Here is an 18,652-nt window from a genome sequence, read left to right on the forward strand (position 1 = left end):
GTCATGTTAGCCAAAACCTCTCAACAATGGCTTTCTTCTTCCTTCTCTTCCATAAAAGCCAGACATGTGGAGTGCATTGCTAATTTTCCTTTTAGGAGCTTTTCCCACCTGAACTGGTTTTCTCTCCAGCTCCTCCAGAGTTACCATGGGCCTCTTTCTCCTCTTTATGTTGGATTTTCCCATAAATACTCAATAAATTGTACTGTTTTGTGATTGTTAAATGCAAGGGGTGTGGAAACTTTCGTAAGGCAGAAGCCAAGGCTCTTCTCAAAGAAGTTATTCCTCTGAACAACATGTCGTGTTTATGTTTTTTCCACATGCCTTTTCTCCGACCAGGTTAGGGAGAGATGTCTGCCTCTGCTTAGGGAGTCTCAGTCTCTCTTACCTCCACTGGAAGAAATGGAGAGGAACATCACAGGCTTCTACCAAGCTCTGGAGAAGGCTAGTCGTATCACCAGCACCACCGACTCTGAGGGACCAGTAGATTTTAAGCAGAAATGCCAGGTAACTGTTCCAGTTCACTGCTAATAAATGTCATGCAGAGGGATTGAAATGTGAAATAAAATTTCTTAATTGTCTGGTTTTAGCTGAATGTTAAAGCAACAATATATTTATATGCATTTAAATAGGAGCTGGCAACCTTCACACACAGCTGTAAGAAGTGCCTGACAGTAATAGAAAGAAACCACCAAACCATCCAAAAAGTCATGAGCACCAGTAAAACGCTCCAGCACCTGGACATGAGTCTGCTGCAGAAACGAGTGGCGGACCTGCAGACGTCTTCACAGGTAACCTTAATAGAACTGTCTTAATCGAAGACAGTTCTATTTAACGTCTAAAGAAGTGCCTTGGCAGGGAAGTAATGGCTTATTTGATCGCCTGTAGAACATGATCAAGGAATCTACAGAGTGGCGAAAGCACGTGGAGGCAAACAGCAGCCTGATGAAGAGGTTTGATGAATCACGAGTCGAGCTGGAAAAGGTTCTGAAAATGGCACAGAGCTGTCTGACGGAACGAGGCAACCCAGAGGAGCTGCTGAAGAAACACACCGTAAGGCTGTTTTTACAGATTGAAGTGTTTCTAATCAAATTAATTGGTTCAGTATTATAATTTTTTTAAATTTAAATTTAATGTCGTAATTACAACAAGTGCACCAATGAGAAATGTGTGGCTGACTTTTGATCTCCAGTTTTGAACAAATTTGAGCTACTAATACAAATTTAAATTATTCGAATTGTCTCTTTTACAAATTGCAAAGCAAAGACAATCCAGGGAGGAACCGACATGGATGCATCATCAGTCACCACAGCTAGCACTGCTAAAACATTAGTCTGTGTGTTTTATACTTTTTAGCATACAAGTTCAGTTTCAGTCCATATTTCAAAGAACTTATTCCATAAAAAAAATTGTTAAACTGCATTTATTGTATCTACTTTATGTATAAAAACATTAGTTAGTTCTTTATTATTTTTAGTCAAAGTTAGTAAGAGATGCAGTGGAAGGTCCAAAGAGTTACAGACTCCTTGGTGAAACAGGCCAAAGAGAAACATGTTATTATATAATTTTATGCTTATGTAAGATTCATTCAATGAGATGCATTCAGAAGGAAAATCTTAATTTTGCTTGTCACCTTTTAGGACCAGACTGAATGCAAATTGTCAAATTCTATTGTGCATTTTCAACAACTACAACATAATAAAATAAATAGGTTTCAAGTTACAAGTACACCGCAACTTTCAGCATGTTTACCAAAAAAAAAAAAAAAATGATAGGACTGCACTAAAAAGGAAACATGTGCTTTGTGACCCAGTGACCAGGTTAATACACGTACATGTTGAATAGACCTCTCAATGGGATGTGGACCCTGAAAAAATCTTGGTGTTGTTTGCAGGAGTTCTTCGGACAGCTTGACCAGCGGATTTTAAATTCTTTCCTTAAGGCGTGTGATGAGCTGACAGACATTTTGCCTGAGCAGGAGCAGCAGGCGCTGCAGGAAACAGTTAGAAAGCTGCACAAACACTGGAAGGTTGGTTTAAATTAAGCCATTAAATATATACATAAATATAATTTGGGATAATACATGTTGCTATCTTAAAAGATGTCATTTTACTTCACAAAGATATTCTAAATACTTCCATATATTCACTTTTCTGTTACAGTTCTATCATAATACGTCTTCAAATAAAATTTTAGACTTTAGTTGTATTGTGACTTGAAGACTTGAAGCCATTTTCTTTTATAAATATGAGAGCAGACTTCATGAATGTCGTCCTCTTACCTCAGGACATTCAGACAGACGCCCCGTTTCACCTCCTGCACCTGAGGGTGGAGGGTGAGAGGAGCAAGCTGATGGCGTCGCTGCAGGAGTGCCAAGCGGAGCTGACCAGGGAGAACCGGCACCTGGCTAACATGGGGAGTGAGAGACTCATCAAGGAGCACAGGGTGAGCACAACACTGCTGTCTATCCAACATGTGGTGCTTAATTCAGCAGAAAAAATGTTACAGTGCCCTGCAGAAGTATTCATGACACTTAAACTACAGATGTTTTCATTGAGATTTTCATGTGACAGACCAACATTTTCATTTTATTGCTTACTTTTTTAAAGTGAAAGGAGAAAAATATTTCTATTCAGGCCACCCTGGTTGATACATTACAAAACCATCTTTTATTGCAGTTACAGCTGCAACTCTTTACGCTCATTCTCTACCAGCTTCGCAAATCCAGAGACTAAAATGGTTAAATGGTCAACAGACTGAATTTATATAGTTCTTTTCTAGTAATATGAACCACTCAAAGGACTTTTCATTAGAGCGACATTCATCCGCTCACAAACATGCAGACATTCACACATCGATCCGCAGATTGGTAGTCAGCTTGAGTTTGATGTGGCAGGAGGAAGCTAGAAGCGAACCCACAACTTTCAGATGTCAAGATGGCTCCTTCTTGGGTTTTTCTCGACATATAATGTTTTGCATTTAACCGAAACATTTCCACCTGTTTGTAAAAAATGCTGAGAATGATGCATCCTTTTTTCTCATACTTCACAACTGGGCAACAAATGTATAACACGGTATAACATGGGAGTTTGTGGATTTAATGTGACAAAATGTAAACATTTTACAGATTAGTCTCACTAAAAAGAACAGAAGCTCTTTCTGGGTCACTGTGTTGTTCTGACATGTATTGCTGTGAAATATGTTGTTTTTGTAGGCGTTTTTTAGGGAGAAGGGCCCTCAGTCCATCTGCGAGAAACGACTGCAGTTGATGGAGGAACTCTGCCAAAAGCTACCTGAGGCTGACCCAGCTCACCAGATTCTGGAAACGGCAAGAAGGGACTTCGCCGAGGTTCAGGAGGAAATTGGGAATACTCATCAGAAGTTAATGCAGCACCAAGATAAATGGAAAGAATATGATGCAAGGTGCAGTATTTTCACCAACATATTTATTTTGTGAGACAAGTCAAGCAAGAAAAGAAGAAGGTTGAAGTTTTTCTCTTCCGCTTGATGTAAATCTATAAACTAGAAGTATTTCAACAGCATGAGTCACTGTGCGGTTTTTACATACCTCAAGTAAGTCATAATCTTCTGCTGCATTCTGCTGTGTTCTTAGCATGATTTACATCTGCGTTATTGAAAAGTATTTATCTGTTACATCACTTCCAGATATTCACTTCTAATCCTAAATGTAATATATAAAAAAAATATATATATTTTTTTTATGAGAAATGCATTTGAACTTTCAAAATATGTCAAACACATCTTCTTTATAATAAAGATTTTTTTAAAAATATATAAGCCAAAATGCATGAATAGCTTTTAGATTTGTTGCCCCTCCCTTTTCTGACTGGTTTCTTTATTCCCTTTCATGTTGCTAAACAGGTACGCTGAACTCTCCTGTTGGCTTATATCCAAAGAAAGTCAGCTGAGGCTGCTGAGAAACCGAGCCAGCGACCCCAGAAAATACAATCAGGTGAAAACGACCATAACGGTGAGTCACAATCTTTGCCATGCTTCTTTCACGGTTTATCGTTTGCAGCGTAATGCCCACTTCTCAATGTCGCTCCTGAGGAGATGAGATTTTGAGGACGACACCTTCTGCCTGCGTTAGTTTCATCAACCTTTGCTCTTGTTTCCAGGAACTGAGAAATGATGCAGAGCTTCAGGAGGGGAACCTTGCTTGGCTGAAAGCCCGTATGGCTGTTTTAATTGAAATCTGTGCTGACAGTGATGCTCAAAGGCAGGGAAGCACTCTGAGCAAGCTCTCCGCTGATTTTAAAGGTCTTCTTGCCTCTCTCTTTGAGGTAAGTTATTTGTGTGTTTTTTAGACGACCTCTGAGTCGTTTAGATCCAATTTCCTCTCCATAGTTGGAGGCTGTGAACTCATTTTTGGAGGACCATGTGGAGAATATGATTAGAGGTGCACAACATATTGAATCACTATTGCTATACCAGTTTGCACTACACTGTACAGGCAAAGGGCTGCTTACATATGGATAATTAGTGGACTATTACATTCTTGATCCCAAGCATTAAACTAACAGGTTTTTTTTTTTACCATGTCATTATATTTAATGTTTAGGTGCAATTTCATTTTTTTAAACAAATTATTAGCTTTGTACATCCATAGGTGATTTTTATTTTTTAAAGGGTAGAGCATTATTTGAAACAAAGGTTAAAGATCTTAAGAGCATAATGGCAAAAGTTGAACATTAATGTTATGAAAGAATTTTGGTGCTTGACATTTCGAATAAGCCCTAAGTTTTAGTTTTGCAAAAGTAATTGAATATATGCAATTAATAGATCCATTAAATTAGTGGCCCAAAATGACATTTAAATGTAAAATGTGATATATACTGTGATACATAGAATAAAATAAAACATTGACAGTACATATAATTCTGTTAGAGATCAAGTGTCATAATAACAAATGGAGAATTTAAGATTACTTCTTTAAATAACTTGTGTAAACTCAAATAAAGACGTCCTGGCGTGAATGGCTGAAGCTTTTTGTGGCGTTAAGAGGGAAAAGAGTCCAGAACTGGCCTGAGCTGAAAGATCCGTCACTGAGGAAGAAGCCATAACTTTAAAAGCAGCATACACTGACATATTAAAGAATACAAAAAGGCCGAGTGGAGAGTGAAGGGGGGCTGCTTCTGGTGATAGAAAACAACGAGAAAGGAAAAGTGGATAACAACCAGAACTAGTATCATAACTGCAATACTTAGCAGGAATATCTGACTGTTATGTTTTCCATGTTTCCTAAAATGCACCAATGTCTTCTCGACTTATTTTGTTGAGCGAAAGCAGTGGGTAAGACACCATTTTTATTTTTTTGCAAGGCTGAGAAGATGGTGCTTGCAGTGGGGGATTGTGTGCAGTTCAGAGAGGAAGTACAGGCGACCTTGGATGACCTCGTTCAAGGGCAGAAAGAAGCGCAGGCCGAGGCAACCAAAATACTGGATTGTTCTACTTCCAGAGAAGCCCAACAACTTCTGCTTGTTCATCAGGTGTTGCATGACAGATTTAATCTTTTTTTTTTTACTTATTGTGTTCCTGTTTAATGAAATCAACTCAATATTGTGAATATACTCGGTTATCTGCAGCAACAGTTAAAGCGCCTAAAGCTGAAAAGGAAAGATGTCCAGCAGCTGATCACCAGAGGCCAGCAGCTCCAGTCTGAAGAGGGACTGGGAGAAACTCTGCAGCAGGACCTGCAGAGCTTAGAAAACACAGTGAGCAAAATGGAGCAGAGTATGGACTCACAGGAGCAAAACCTGGAGGTGAGTGAGCACTGTTGTTAGGAAAGAGTATTGAAACATTTAAACAGTATTATTTTAACTTTTATAAAAGCTACCTTTCACACAACGATTATTAGATCCCAACAGATATGTTTCATCCTTTTAATAAAGGAATGATTATCTTATAAATCAAAATCGCTTTTGAAAATCAGAAATGTGTCAAAATTACAATCCCACCACATTTTTTCAACTTTGGTTAATAAATAACAAATTTTCTAATTCCCTCTTGTACCCACTTCTTTTACGAATAATATATGCTTTGGCAGTTTCAAAGTGCAAAAACACAGTTTGTTTTCATTTCTTTAGCTTAATCTATGAATAAAAAAAATGCAGCTTCACACAAAAAAGGATTTTATTGCCAACAACTTTTTCCATACTGCAGGTAGATTTAGGTTTGAAGAAGTCTTTTTGATTTTACCAACCTTCTCCTTTTGACTGGAAGAAATTTAAACATTTTGTAGCGGTGCAGCCAGAGTTCAGAGTTCAATCCGAATGTGTGGAGAAAGCTGAAGATTACGATGACTACAAGGAGGCTTTCCAACCTAAAGGACTTGAAGCTCATCACTGAAAATAAATTGTCCACTGACCGGTTGAAAAAGAAAAGCTTTTTCGCTGATAATTTAGAAAGATGTAAATAGCATTCAACGCTCTATCTTGATAACACAAACAAAGCAAATAAATTGTTTTTATAACTGATACTTCTTTCACATTTTGTTAAGATTGATTTCTGTCTCTCTTTATTGATAGCTGAAATTAGAAAAAAACAGGTCAAGATATATTTTAAAAAACTTCTATAAGTTTTTTGATGCTGAAGCCAAAGTGTAACACCACAAAACGACCAGGACGCCAAAGATCAGGAGTCACAACTCTGAGATAACACAACTAGTTTACACTTATTACTTGGATATTGGAGCCATTAACTGTTGGCAGATGGGAACTACTTTACACTGACCATTTAAAAAATAATATTTTAGTTTTTTCAACCATTGTGAATACTTCTGTATGAGATTGAATTTGGTGTTTTTCAGGTGACTCTGGCTGCTTGGCAGGAGTTTGACAGTCAGCAGGAAGCAGTGCATGAGTTTGTCAACAAAGCCCGCTGCACAATAGACAGAGATCTTAATTTCAGCAGCCCAGAAAGCCTTGCAGTTGAGCTGGACCAAGCAAACGTGAGTACATTTAGTAAAAAGCTAAAACCATCTGCTGAGAGCTTTTCCTTATAGTACGAGGGAAATTTTGGAGGATTCTCTGGAAATGATGCAAATCGTGCCGTGTTGTGAGCAGGTGATGCTGAAGCAGTGTGAAGCAGAGGTCTTACACATGAACACCTTGTTGAAGAGAGCAACAGAAATACAACTTGGTCCAAAAAACAAATCTCTGCTTCCGCAACAAGCTCGTTCACTCAGTGAGCAGGTGGACAAAGTAGACACCGGCCTGAAGAAAGAGTAAGTTTATATAATAAAGTTTTAACCGGGACAGTCTCAATGATTTACACATGCTCTTTCAAATATATTCCAGGCACTATCTGTTTCTTTTGCAGCTTAAATGAGTTTTGTCTCCTAGGGTCAAGAACCTGGAAGAGATGAAAAGTCAGTGGAATCAATTTGGAGCTGGATTTGAATCGTTTTCATCATGGATATCTGAAAAGGAGAAACAGCTAGATGTAATAAAATCATCTAATTTGTCTCTTGAGGAGCAGATCAAATCACTTAAGGTAAAATATGGCGAAATATTAAGCTACAGTTCTTTTGAGCCACAGAAACGGCACTCTACATCAGAAATCAATGAGGCTTACCGCACACATTAGTCATGTACTGGTCGACTGTCTGTGCTACACATCAATATTCGTCTTAAACCCAGAGGAGGGGAAGAACCGTCTGCAGTTTCTGTTTTTTTTTTTTGTCTTAATAGCTGTTGAACATATGCACATTTTGCCATGTTACAACCACAAAATGCAAATCTTATGTGATAAACCAACACAAAGTGCTCCACAAGTATGCCATGGAAGGAAAAGTTAATCCAAAATTTAATCTCTACTCTCAAATCTGGCTAGTCGGTCAAAAATCCTTTTCAGGGTTTGACACAACAAATACAAAACATTCCCTAGTCAGATGAGACTTCAAAGGAAATTCTTGTCCTCCATTTAAAACTGGGCATGCTTTTCTTGTGCAGGAACAATAAAACTAATCTTAATTTGTGTAAAGATGGATGGAAACTGCCATAAGCTTCCAGCTAGAATTGTGAAAATATTTAGCAAGACAAAAACATTGCTAGGTTTAAGCTGGCAAGAAATTAAGTAGCATTTGTTCATATCTTACTTTAACTTTGAGGACTGTGCTCAAGCTAATCTTTGACTTTGCTACGTTTTTGCATCTCAGGGTGTTGGAGCAGAACTTCAAGACCGAGCCGAGTTCCTTTCGCAGCTGGAGACAGACTCCCAGGCGCTGGCCCAGTTTGTGTCTTCGGGCGAGGCGGCTCGTATTAAAGCCCGTCTGACCCAAATTGGCAGGTACTGGGAGGAGCTGAAGGAGAGCGTTCAGACACTTGATGGGCAGCTGGAGGAAAGCTCCTCTCACCAGCAAAAGTTCACACTGAACCTGAATGAGGTTGATACATTTATCCATATTCTTACAGGATAACCTTTGCATTTGGCATTACCGTACATATTCGTTTCGATCTTTCTCCTCCTAAAGGTACAAGCGTCTCTTCGTGATCTTCAGGAAAAACTGGAGAGTCCTGTTAAATCCTGCACTTCATCATCTGAGACTTACAAAACCCTTCAGAGCCACATGGTATGAAGATTTGCTTTCTTCTTTATTAATAAACAGCTTTAATTTTTAAAATGAAGGACCGCTAGTTGCTCTTTCATGTGTTAACGTCGGTTCACAGGCAGCTGCTGCGAACTATAAATGTCTTGTGTTGTTACCTAGGATGTCTGTCAGTGCCTGGAGCAGCTGAAGGGCAACTTACTGTCGCTGTCAGCTACTGCCAGACGAATCAGTGACAAGGAGCATGCGGTGCGGGCTGTGACGGAGCTGAACAGCAGCTATGAACAGGCCCTGGAGGAAGCAAAGGACAAGCAGAGCACTTTGGAAAACCTTCTTTCTACGTGGCAAAAGTATGAGTTTGTGAATATAAACCTAACATAGATAGTCATTATATTAATACATATGAAAATGCAGAAATATATAAAGAAATGATTGAATCTATATCACTTTGTTTTTGTTAGAGGTTTTATATTTTATCATAGTTTTATTAAAAACTAAAATTTGAAGATTTTTGAAACAGATCAACTGTTTTTGAATAGGTTTTACTTCCCTTTTTGCAGATTTTCAAGTAACATTAAACACTTAATGTCTTGCAAATGTATTCACATGTTTGCAACAAACTTTGAACTTCTGCATGTTTTATTGGAATCTTGTTTGCTATTATTAAAAATCTCAAAAGTGTGGTGTGCATTAGTGTTAAACCCTCATTCAGAAACACTCAAATTCCTGCACAAACACTGATTCAGAAAATTATAAAGTAAATAAAAAGGAGGAAAATTAAACAGATATTGTTGTTTTCTCTGCTTTGGCAGATTGTAGACATATTGTCATAAAGTTATCCCTTCCTAAGGCTTAAACTGAGATTTAAATCTCACAGTTTAAAGCATAAGTTCCTGTTTTACATCAGGTTTGAGAAGCAGCTGTCAAACTTTGTGTGCTGCCTGGAGAGAAGTGAATCAGCATCCAAACCAGAAAGTCACTTTCTGTCTGCTGACAAAGCCAAACTACGCACTGACATGCAAGACTTGCAGGTACAATAAACCATTAATGTTTTATTGTACATAACTACGATTTAAACCTAAAACGAAGACATTGTTGTTACACAGACACATTGACTTTTTTCTTCCAGGCGCTACAGGTTGAGGTAGAGTCTCTTAAAAAGGCCCATGAAGACTTGGCCTCTCTGGGAGCGTTGTTATATCCCACAGCACCTGAGGATAATGTTATGAAGCTAAAAGATGAGCTGGGGACGCTGAAACAAAGACTGCTTGTCCAACAGGAAGTCATCCCTCAGAGGTAAAAAAATTCACTGGTAGAACATACATCCAGTAATGGATCGAGGGATGTTTTGAAGTTAGATTTATTGTTATTGATTTGTCCTGATGTGTTCGGAGACCTAACTGCAGCTAAAAGAGGAAAACATATTAGAGTATGCTAAAGGGAATGGTAAAAATACATTGAAATGTTGAGCAAACGTCTCTGTCTCCCAGAATCACAGAGCTTCAAAGCCATGTGTCGCTGGTGGAGCAGTTTGACCAGGCTGTTCTTAAATTCTCTGAGTGGAGTGAGACCGTACTCTCCAACCTTCACACAGCTTCTCAGATCAACATCGGCAATCTGCAGGGATCTGCCACTCAAGTAAAGGTGAGATCCAGACCGTTTTTTAAAATGGAGATGTGTCTGATTTTAAAACTCTGATTTCTCTTCAAGGGCTATAATTTTAAAAAGTTTGACAACACCACTAAAACCATTTTATCTGGCGTTCCTGCCATCAACTATTATTTGTCTATGTTTGGAGCAGAGAGAAGCTGTGACAAAGGTTTTGCTAATACTTTTAAGCAAATACAAGATGATTACAGAGATAACATTTTAAACCGGGTTATGTTATTAATTACCTGGTTAGTGCAGCTGGCATTATTGCCTTGTTCCTTGACTCTGGCAAAACCAGACAAAACAAAGCAACTTTGCTGTATATCCACTAACCTTCTCTACTTTATAACTTTAAGTCGTCTTAACTTGGTAACACAATCAACATGAGTTAGTGTTGTCATTAGTGAAACCTGGTAGTGCTTTGGTGCATTCAATGCTTGAAATTTTCAGTTTCCACTTGACTGGATGATTTTTAAGTTAAAAATCATCCAGGTTTTGTTTTACTGCTGTCCTTAACAAGCCCTCAGACTCAACTGGAAGATAATGTGTTGGTTCAGAGCAGAATTTATGTATCCCAGTACTCTTTACTTTAACAGGAGACAAAATTGGTCCTGCAAAAGAACTCCAGCGTGAAACAAAGCTTAGAGGAGCAGACTGAGAAGCTCTGCAAGATCTGTGAGCCTGCTGATGCGCAGCTCCTCCACAACAGAGTAGAAAGCTGCCTCCAGTCCTTCCATGAGGCTCAGCATTTAGCTGAGCTGCAGCTAGAGTGCCTGGAAAAGCTGGAGGCCTTCTTGCAGACCCACGGCGAGGTGGCGGGTGTACTGCATGGTCTCAGACAGACGGTGGAGAGCGCCGGGAGCTGGGACCGTGAAAGGGTAGAGGAGCTGCAGCAGGAGCTCGCCGCTATTATTCCTGACATAAGTGAGCTGGAGTCCTCTGCTGTCAATCTGGACAGCAGCCTCTGTAAAGGTCATCTCCACATCGGAGTCGAAGAGGGTTCTCGTAAGTCATGCCGCATGCTGGCTGATTCACTCAGCGCTGAGTTGGATACAGTGAGGAACTTGCTCGGTACAAAGCAAAGTGAAGCCGAGGCCCTGGGTGTGCTGTGGACTTCGTTCCGGCAACGAAAAGAGCAGCTGCTCAAGGCTGTGGAAGACATTGAGGAGAAAGCTGACCACCAGACCTTCAAAGAGCCCAGCTTGCATGGTCTGCAGCAACGGTATGTTGCAAAGAAAGTCCTGTAAAATTCTGCCAGTGTCTTGTAGAAGTACTAATACACCATGAACTTTCTCATAGTTTTTGCCGTTGCCAGAGGAACTTGGGTGTTTTATTGTAACTCTGTGCGATGGATCCACAAAAAAGTTGTGCATTATTGTGAAGGAGAAGAAAACTGACTCAGTTTTTAAAAAACAAACAACCCTAAAAGTGTAACATGAATTCTTTCTGGTTACACAGTTAGTGTGTCAAATTTAAAGGGGCTGAATGCATTACTAAGAAGAGTTTTGGTAACACTTTATTTGAAGGGGTGTGTATAAACATGACATAACACCTGTTAGCAACACGAACAAGTCTTCATGAAAGTCTATGACTGTTGTCATTCTTTACTGAGTGACACTTCTACATAAAAGTTTACACTTTTAATTTACTTTTAATGCAACTTTTAGAGCAATTTTGAATTAAAAGTATCATTATTTACTGACTAAGACTTCAAGACAGTCGTAATCATTTCTGAAGAGTCGTTCATGTTCATGACAGGAGTTTATGTCATGTTTATAACATTTATAACCCCTTTAAATAGTGTTACCAGATTTTTTTTGTATTCTTTCCTTCCTCTTTACACTTTTACACTAATTTATCTTGGTTTATCACCTAAAATCCCAATCAAATAAATTGAAGTTTGTGGTTGTCGCAAACTTTATGGCAAAATGTATAAAACTCCAAGAGATATGAATAGTTTTTACATAGAACTGTGAATGCCTAGTATATAACTGCTGCTATTATAAGCCTGTGTAGCAAAGCAGACGCAGTAACATCACGTCGTCCCTCTCGTCTGTCAGACTTCGGTTCTTTAACCAGCTGGAGGATGAGCTTCAGTCACACCAGCATGAAGAGCAGTGGCTGAGGGACAAGGGCAACCAGCTGGCCCAGAGAGACGCAGAGCTGGCCGGCGAGGTTTTGAGGGAAATCAGTCTGCTGGAGACGACATGGGAGGACACCAGGAGGCTCATAACCGAGAGGTAACGCGGAGGAAACGTTGGGATGATTTAACCATTTTGTTGCAGATGGTGATCTAAAGCTTGTCATCTTTTTCAGACAAGAGCAGTGTAATGTTCTTGCTGAGCTAACAAGAGATTATCAAACCCTGAAAACCAGCATCAGGGGCATTATTGAGACTGCAGAACCTCTGGTGGACATAAGCTCTGTTCTGAAGGATTATGAGGAAACCAAGCGGTCACTTGCCAAGGTTTGACTAAAGGACTGTTTTTAGTAGCTTATGATGAAACATTTATTTTATATTCTTCTCTGTTAAACCATTTTGCCTTGGATGCTTTCTCTGTAGCATGAATCACTGAAGGCAGAGATGGGTGGGAAGCAACAAGAGCTGGACCAGTTTTCAGGCAAAGGAAAACATCTTGTGACTGAACTGAAGAAGATCCCAGAGTGTGACAGTGATATGATAAAGAAAGATATGGAGAAAACTGTTGATCACTGGCTGGATGTAAGTAGATTTTTAAGATATCTTATTATCAGTACCACATGTTAAAATTTGAGGTACTAGCAGATTGGGTTTGGAGGCAAGACATTAAGAAAATAGCATCACTTTTATCTTTTTGTTTTTTCCACACTTCCATAAGCATACATCACTTTTAGTGTTGTTCATACAGAGTATTTAAACTACTGTCATTTCCTGTCCCTGTCTTGATTTAAAACAAAATATCTTCAATCTAAGAAACAGGCAGCCATCTTGAGTGCTTCATTTAACCCCTTTTGATTCGTCCCCAGATGTCTGAGAAAATAGAGGACAACATCGATCGCCTCCATCACAGTTTGGACCTGTGGGGCGACGTGCGCAACCTGAATGAGGACATCGAGAGTTGGACGATTAGTTGTGGGATTGAACTCAATGAGATCCTGAACAATTTCAGTAACAGTCAGAAGGTTTCAGCAAGACTTTCTGGGCTGCAGGTAAGTTTTTAAGATGTCTTAGAAGATATAAGGAATGACTTGTTTAGCTGTACTAAAGAAGGATCAGTTTTTTATTCATACAATTATTCAAATACACCTTGAAGAGATTGAATAGTTGTTGTTTGTTTTGTTTATCAACAGGGAGAAATTAGAGAGAAGGAGCAGAAACTTGAACTTCTCCAAAACAAAGTGTCAGAGCTGACCAAGTGCTATCACAGAGAAGACACTCCGGCTAAATTGCAGGTATTGAATGACAATAAATTGATTGTTGTACAAATAGGACTTAATTTGTTTTCACTGATCAACAAATACTTGATGCTTTCTCATCTAAAAAATCCATGAGTAAACATTCACCGATCAGTTTTGTGACCAAATCTCATTTTTGTAAATCTTTAACACATCAGAACAATTGTAATCAATTTTCTGTAATAACTACAACTAACAGAAAAATATTTCTTTCTGGCTTTTCTGCAGTGAACAAAAAGTCATTAATTATTTCTGTTGGGAAACAATGTCACATTTTGTGTGTACGTGTGATTATATTATCTGTTTGAAACGAAAGTGATTACGTAGTTGATATTTTGCTTCAAATTACAAATTACTAATTAGCATGACTAATCCATTTCACATTATTAACCATAAACATAACTCTATGAGACTTCTAAAAAGCTGAACATTTCCAAATCCAGCCTGATTCATAACCAAAGATAAAAGTCTTAAAGAATGATAGTATCACAGCAAAGTTGCTCTATTTAATTATTTAAATAATTTTTTTTCCTGACTAATTTTCATACCTATAAAAGTTAAATATGAAACAGCCAAACCTATAAAATGGTTAAGTATCAAAATGACAAAGTCCAGCAGTCTGAATGGAAAGCCAACTTTTGTTTCCTTCCACTGTTCCTAAACCCCTTATCACAGCTGAAAATAGCCCGTCCTACCACTCAAATCATCTGATGTATTTGTAATAAATACAATTAAAGACCTGTTTACAACACAAACACACAGGTGTTGGAGACTGACCTACAGAAGAAGATCAGCACTGTTCAGATGCTACATGAGCAGGTCAGAGGAAACCTCACTGACTTCACATCGCAGCGGAAACAGCTAGAAGACTACATCTCACAAATGTCTGCATGGCTGAAAAGCATGGAGGACTCTTTGGTTTCCTCTCCAACCGGATCAGATCCTGAGGACATCTGCAGAGTAAAGGTGCAACCTAAATAAGTGTCAAAGATTAAGAAAACTGTAGACTGAGAACAGTCTGCTGGCTAGACCAAGATACTGATGTTTTAAACCAAAATCCTAAACTAAATATCTGAACATCTCTGTCAGGACCTTCAGAAAGAGCTTCAAAATCAGCAGGGGAGCATCGATTCGACCAGGGAGAGCCTCAACAACTTGTGCAGAAAATATCCGTCTGAGGAGCTGGCCGCTTTGGGATCGTCTCTCACCGACCTCATCAAGACATACGAGTCTGTGAACCAGCTTTCTGCCAGGACACTGAACTCACTACAAAACTGTCTTCAGCAACAGTTCAATGGTGAGGCACAGAACTTAATATTACTCATATGCATTATATTACTGCAGTGAAAACAAAACAAATGGAAAATGTGTTCTTTTTGTTGACATATCAGTTGAAGAAGATATCAATAAACTGATGTTTTTATTGCATTATTTGGGTTAGACAGAGAATATTTAATGAGTTTATTAACCAGCATCCATGTGCCTTATGGCTAGCGCTTCCAGTCTAAGAAACCAAACACAGTTAAAACTCCGACCACTAGATGGGGGCAAAACATTTCTAATGCGATTCTGAGGGCCAAAGCTGTGTCAGGTTCACTGGGAGGGATAATGGAGATGTTTTTTGGAGGATTTTTAATTTTTAATTTTTATTTTTTTCCTTATCATTAAGGAATGAAGCTTCAATTTAATTAAGTTTGAAGGGAAAAAAATATTCAAAAGGTTTTGGTTTGTGATTTAATTTCAAATATTGAGAAATATCTTAGATGGAAGGTGGACTGCTGGAGCTGCTGTTTTCTTTCCAAACAGATTTAGATGAATCTGGATCAGGACACATGCTAACTAATGTAGGCACAGGCTGTTTGTATGCAGAAAGAGAAATCATGAGGATGACTATGTGGTATATTTTTTGTCCTAGTGTAGTCTAGATGGTAAATATTTGTATTTGCATCTTCAGACCTTGTCCAGGAGTTTCATCACTGGCTTTCAGAGCAAAGGGAGATTGTGAAAGAATGCGCTGATCGATCAGGAGACACTCAAATAGTGGAACGTAAGCTGCAAAAGCTTAAGGTAATGGAGTGCATCTTTTCTCCTCTAATGTAAAATAAAATACACTTTAGAAAAAATAAACAAACATTGTGATGTGTGTGTCTTAGGGCGCGATGGATCGTGTGGAGGAAGGCGAGATAAGACTCAAACAAGTCTGTGAGGAAGGAGAAAAACTTCTTCTTCATCTTCCCAAAGCCAGCGCTGGGCAAGTCCAGCAGCACCTGTCATCCATCCAGCAGGACTGGGACAACTTTGTGGAGCAGTGCAAGCAGAACCAGCAGATCCTGGAGGACAGCGCGTCCCTCATGAAAGGGTAACAGATTGACGTGAACTACTTGTATAGCAGCTGCTTGTGAATGCGCCGTTTTTAAGCAAGACCCTGTCAAAATAGGTTTGAGGGTCGCCTCAAGAAACTCAGGTGGTGGTTGGATCACATGGAAAGCCGAATGACTACTGAGCTACTGGAGGCCAAACAGCGAGGCTCTGAAAGGGCTTTGATTGAGCAGGTGGAGGAATACCAACAGGAAGTGCTCAAAGAAAGGTGTTTAAGCTGTGTATAGCTAAAGAAATTAATATTTTTACCTTCCAATAAATGCATTCTTTGTGGTTCCTAATGACTCTCCCTCCAATAATTTACAAATGTGACGCAGGGATTCGTTTGAGCGTCTCTGTCAGGAAGGACAAGCTCTGAACGAAGGCGGACGAGGAGACGGCAGCGAGACAAGAGTCTCGGCTCATCTGCAGTCCCAGCATCAGGCCCTGTTGAGGTGTGTGAGGGAGAGGCTGCGCAGTTGCCAGCTCACTTTACAAGAACAGCAAGCATTTGAAGAGACTCTGCAGACTACCTGGGTCTGGCTTACCAGCGTGCAGGAGCGTCTGGCTTCACTCAACAGCACAGTTGGCAACAAAGAAACTCTGGAAAAAAGACTAGGTCTCATCCAGGTTAGAAAGCAGAGCTGTTTACTGCTTACTGATACCATTCAAATGATATTTAATATTATTTGAATGGTGGCGCAGTGGGATCATCATTTGTTTTTTCCATCTTTTTCTAAAGGATATCCTGCTAATGAAGGGTGAGGGTGAAGTGAAGCTCAACATGACCGTAGGAAAAGGAGAACAGGTTTTAAAACACAGCAGGATTGAAGAGCAGGAGACCATATCTTCACAGCTCCAGAACTTAAAGGATGCATGGGCCAATATGCTAATGACAGCTATGAGTTGCCACAGGTATGAAACATGACCTTCCTTTATAACTCTGAGAGGTTTTAGAGAAAATGGTTAATGTAATTCACAACGTCTTCAAACTTTTCAGTTTTTTTTCTTCTTTAAAACCACAAACTTTAATGTGTTTTGCTATGATTTTATGACAGACCACAATGAATATTGTATATTTGCAAAGTGTAGGGAAAAATTTAATTGAATGCTTTTACAATTAAAAATTTGAAGTGTAGCATGCATTTAAAAACAGCTTTACTCTGATATCTTTTATAACATTTTGTTTAGCCAATTGTCTTCTGAAGTCACCCAACAAGTTAAGAGGCTTCCTGTTAGTGCAACTTAATCTCTCTATGTAAGCAGGAAAGAATTGGCAGCAAAAATGGTGTGGAAATTTTTTCTTCCATTTTGTGTTGTTCCGCTGTCTAAAATGCCCACAAAATAATATAAAAGAAAAAAACTAACAGGTCACTAAATAACATATAATTCCTCATAGTCGACTGGAGTGGACCGTGGCCCAGTGGAGCGCCTTCCAGGAGAATAAGAGCCAGCTGCAGCAGTGGATGGAGTCAATTGAGCAGGAGGTTGGGATGACTCAGCCTCAGCAACCAGGCCTCAAAGAGAAAAGCGCCTTGCTGGAGCGACTGAGGGCCGTCCAAGCTGACGTGGACACTCATGCAGCAGCTTTGTCACACCTGAGCGAGAAAGCTGTGGAGCTGCATGAAAAGACTGGCGATCAGACATTTGGGCCAGAGTCGAGGGCAGAGCTCCACACGCACTTTGCTGATATATTGGCCGTCGTCAAGGTAACACAGATCAATGGGAAACTGATGGTAAAGTCTAGGTGTTTATTGGGGGGCAGGTGCATGAAGAAACTGAACGTGAGTCTTCATAGCGACGACAAATTTAGTCACGTTTAACGTTTCAAACAGAAAGTCAAAAAGGTAACAGTTGTAGTATTGGACTGTTTAGAAATGAATCTAAATGTGTTTTAGAGAAACTTTATACACAAGAATCTAAGCAACAAACACTACATTACCTCAGCTGTCCCATACTGGGTCCCATACTGACAATATGACCCATAAAACTACAGTGAAGTTGTGGATACAAAAATCAAACTGTGTCAAATTAATAAACAATGTTGGTAAATCTTATTAACACCATAAATTCCGTTCTTTGCTGCACAAATTCAGTGATTTTGAAACATTTTTACTCACATGTGTAACAACATACAGTCAAAATATTGCAATAACAGACACCCAGCATTTTTATCAAGACTTGTTTTTAAAAACAGTTGGCAAAAAAAAAAGACCAACAAAACAGTTAAATAACTTGTAAATTATTGAAAATTAGACATACTGATTTCATTTCTTTGTTGTTACACTGTAATATCTTTTGTTATTTCTTAAACACCCTCAGAAGAACCCGTGACGTAATGTAGACATTGTCTCGCTCTCATCCGACGTGTGATATTAACACACAGTTTGTTCCACAAAGGGAAAAGTCCAGTCCATGCAAAAGATTGTGTCTGAGCATGAGCAGTACTTGGACGCTGTGAGAGACTTCAATGACTGGCTCGTTTCAGCCAAAGAGGAACTACAGCGTTGGTCTGACCTGTCAGGAGACTCCATCAATATTAGAAGAAAACTGTCCAAAGTACAGGTGAGGAAAGTTCAAACTGGAATAATAACGGTAATAAATTGGCTTCCTTGTGAGAGATTATTTTCTCTCACTTCACAG

At 39.2% G+C, this 18,652-nt stretch overlaps 1 protein-coding gene across 7 annotated transcripts in view; it reads left to right on the plus strand.

Annotated features, from left to right (window-relative positions):
* Nucleotides 1-18,652, plus strand: part of syne1b (spectrin repeat containing, nuclear envelope 1b) — a 93,357-nt gene that overhangs the window by 22,199 nt on the left and 52,506 nt on the right. For all 7 annotated transcript variants that reach the window (XM_055057241.1, XM_055057245.1, XM_055057243.1 and 4 more), the window contains 34 exons: nucleotides 337-504; nucleotides 630-788; nucleotides 886-1,050; nucleotides 1,892-2,026; nucleotides 2,284-2,442; nucleotides 3,212-3,420; nucleotides 3,880-3,988; nucleotides 4,137-4,301; nucleotides 5,340-5,507; nucleotides 5,604-5,780; nucleotides 6,827-6,967; nucleotides 7,083-7,243; nucleotides 7,362-7,512; nucleotides 8,177-8,404; nucleotides 8,492-8,590; nucleotides 8,729-8,916; nucleotides 9,474-9,597; nucleotides 9,696-9,862; nucleotides 10,057-10,210; nucleotides 10,813-11,438; nucleotides 12,277-12,456; nucleotides 12,533-12,683; nucleotides 12,780-12,938; nucleotides 13,223-13,405; nucleotides 13,547-13,648; nucleotides 14,414-14,617; nucleotides 14,741-14,948; nucleotides 15,606-15,718; nucleotides 15,805-16,010; nucleotides 16,089-16,238; nucleotides 16,348-16,639; nucleotides 16,752-16,924; nucleotides 17,409-17,718; nucleotides 18,410-18,574. In XM_055057241.1, coding sequence (XP_054913216.1) covers nucleotides 337-504; nucleotides 630-788; nucleotides 886-1,050; nucleotides 1,892-2,026; nucleotides 2,284-2,442; nucleotides 3,212-3,420; nucleotides 3,880-3,988; nucleotides 4,137-4,301; nucleotides 5,340-5,507; nucleotides 5,604-5,780; nucleotides 6,827-6,967; nucleotides 7,083-7,243; nucleotides 7,362-7,512; nucleotides 8,177-8,404; nucleotides 8,492-8,590; nucleotides 8,729-8,916; nucleotides 9,474-9,597; nucleotides 9,696-9,862; nucleotides 10,057-10,210; nucleotides 10,813-11,438; nucleotides 12,277-12,456; nucleotides 12,533-12,683; nucleotides 12,780-12,938; nucleotides 13,223-13,405; nucleotides 13,547-13,648; nucleotides 14,414-14,617; nucleotides 14,741-14,948; nucleotides 15,606-15,718; nucleotides 15,805-16,010; nucleotides 16,089-16,238; nucleotides 16,348-16,639; nucleotides 16,752-16,924; nucleotides 17,409-17,718; nucleotides 18,410-18,574 — 6,249 coding nt within the window. The remainder of the gene's footprint in view (nucleotides 1-336; nucleotides 505-629; nucleotides 789-885; nucleotides 1,051-1,891; nucleotides 2,027-2,283; nucleotides 2,443-3,211; nucleotides 3,421-3,879; nucleotides 3,989-4,136; nucleotides 4,302-5,339; nucleotides 5,508-5,603; nucleotides 5,781-6,826; nucleotides 6,968-7,082; nucleotides 7,244-7,361; nucleotides 7,513-8,176; nucleotides 8,405-8,491; nucleotides 8,591-8,728; nucleotides 8,917-9,473; nucleotides 9,598-9,695; nucleotides 9,863-10,056; nucleotides 10,211-10,812; nucleotides 11,439-12,276; nucleotides 12,457-12,532; nucleotides 12,684-12,779; nucleotides 12,939-13,222; nucleotides 13,406-13,546; nucleotides 13,649-14,413; nucleotides 14,618-14,740; nucleotides 14,949-15,605; nucleotides 15,719-15,804; nucleotides 16,011-16,088; nucleotides 16,239-16,347; nucleotides 16,640-16,751; nucleotides 16,925-17,408; nucleotides 17,719-18,409; nucleotides 18,575-18,652) is intronic.

This window comes from Poeciliopsis prolifica, unplaced genomic scaffold (genome assembly GCF_027474105.1).
Source record: "Poeciliopsis prolifica strain line A6 unplaced genomic scaffold, Auburn_PproV2 SCAFFOLD047, whole genome shotgun sequence".
In the NCBI taxonomy this organism is placed as follows: domain Eukaryota; kingdom Metazoa; phylum Chordata; class Actinopteri; order Cyprinodontiformes; family Poeciliidae; genus Poeciliopsis; species Poeciliopsis prolifica.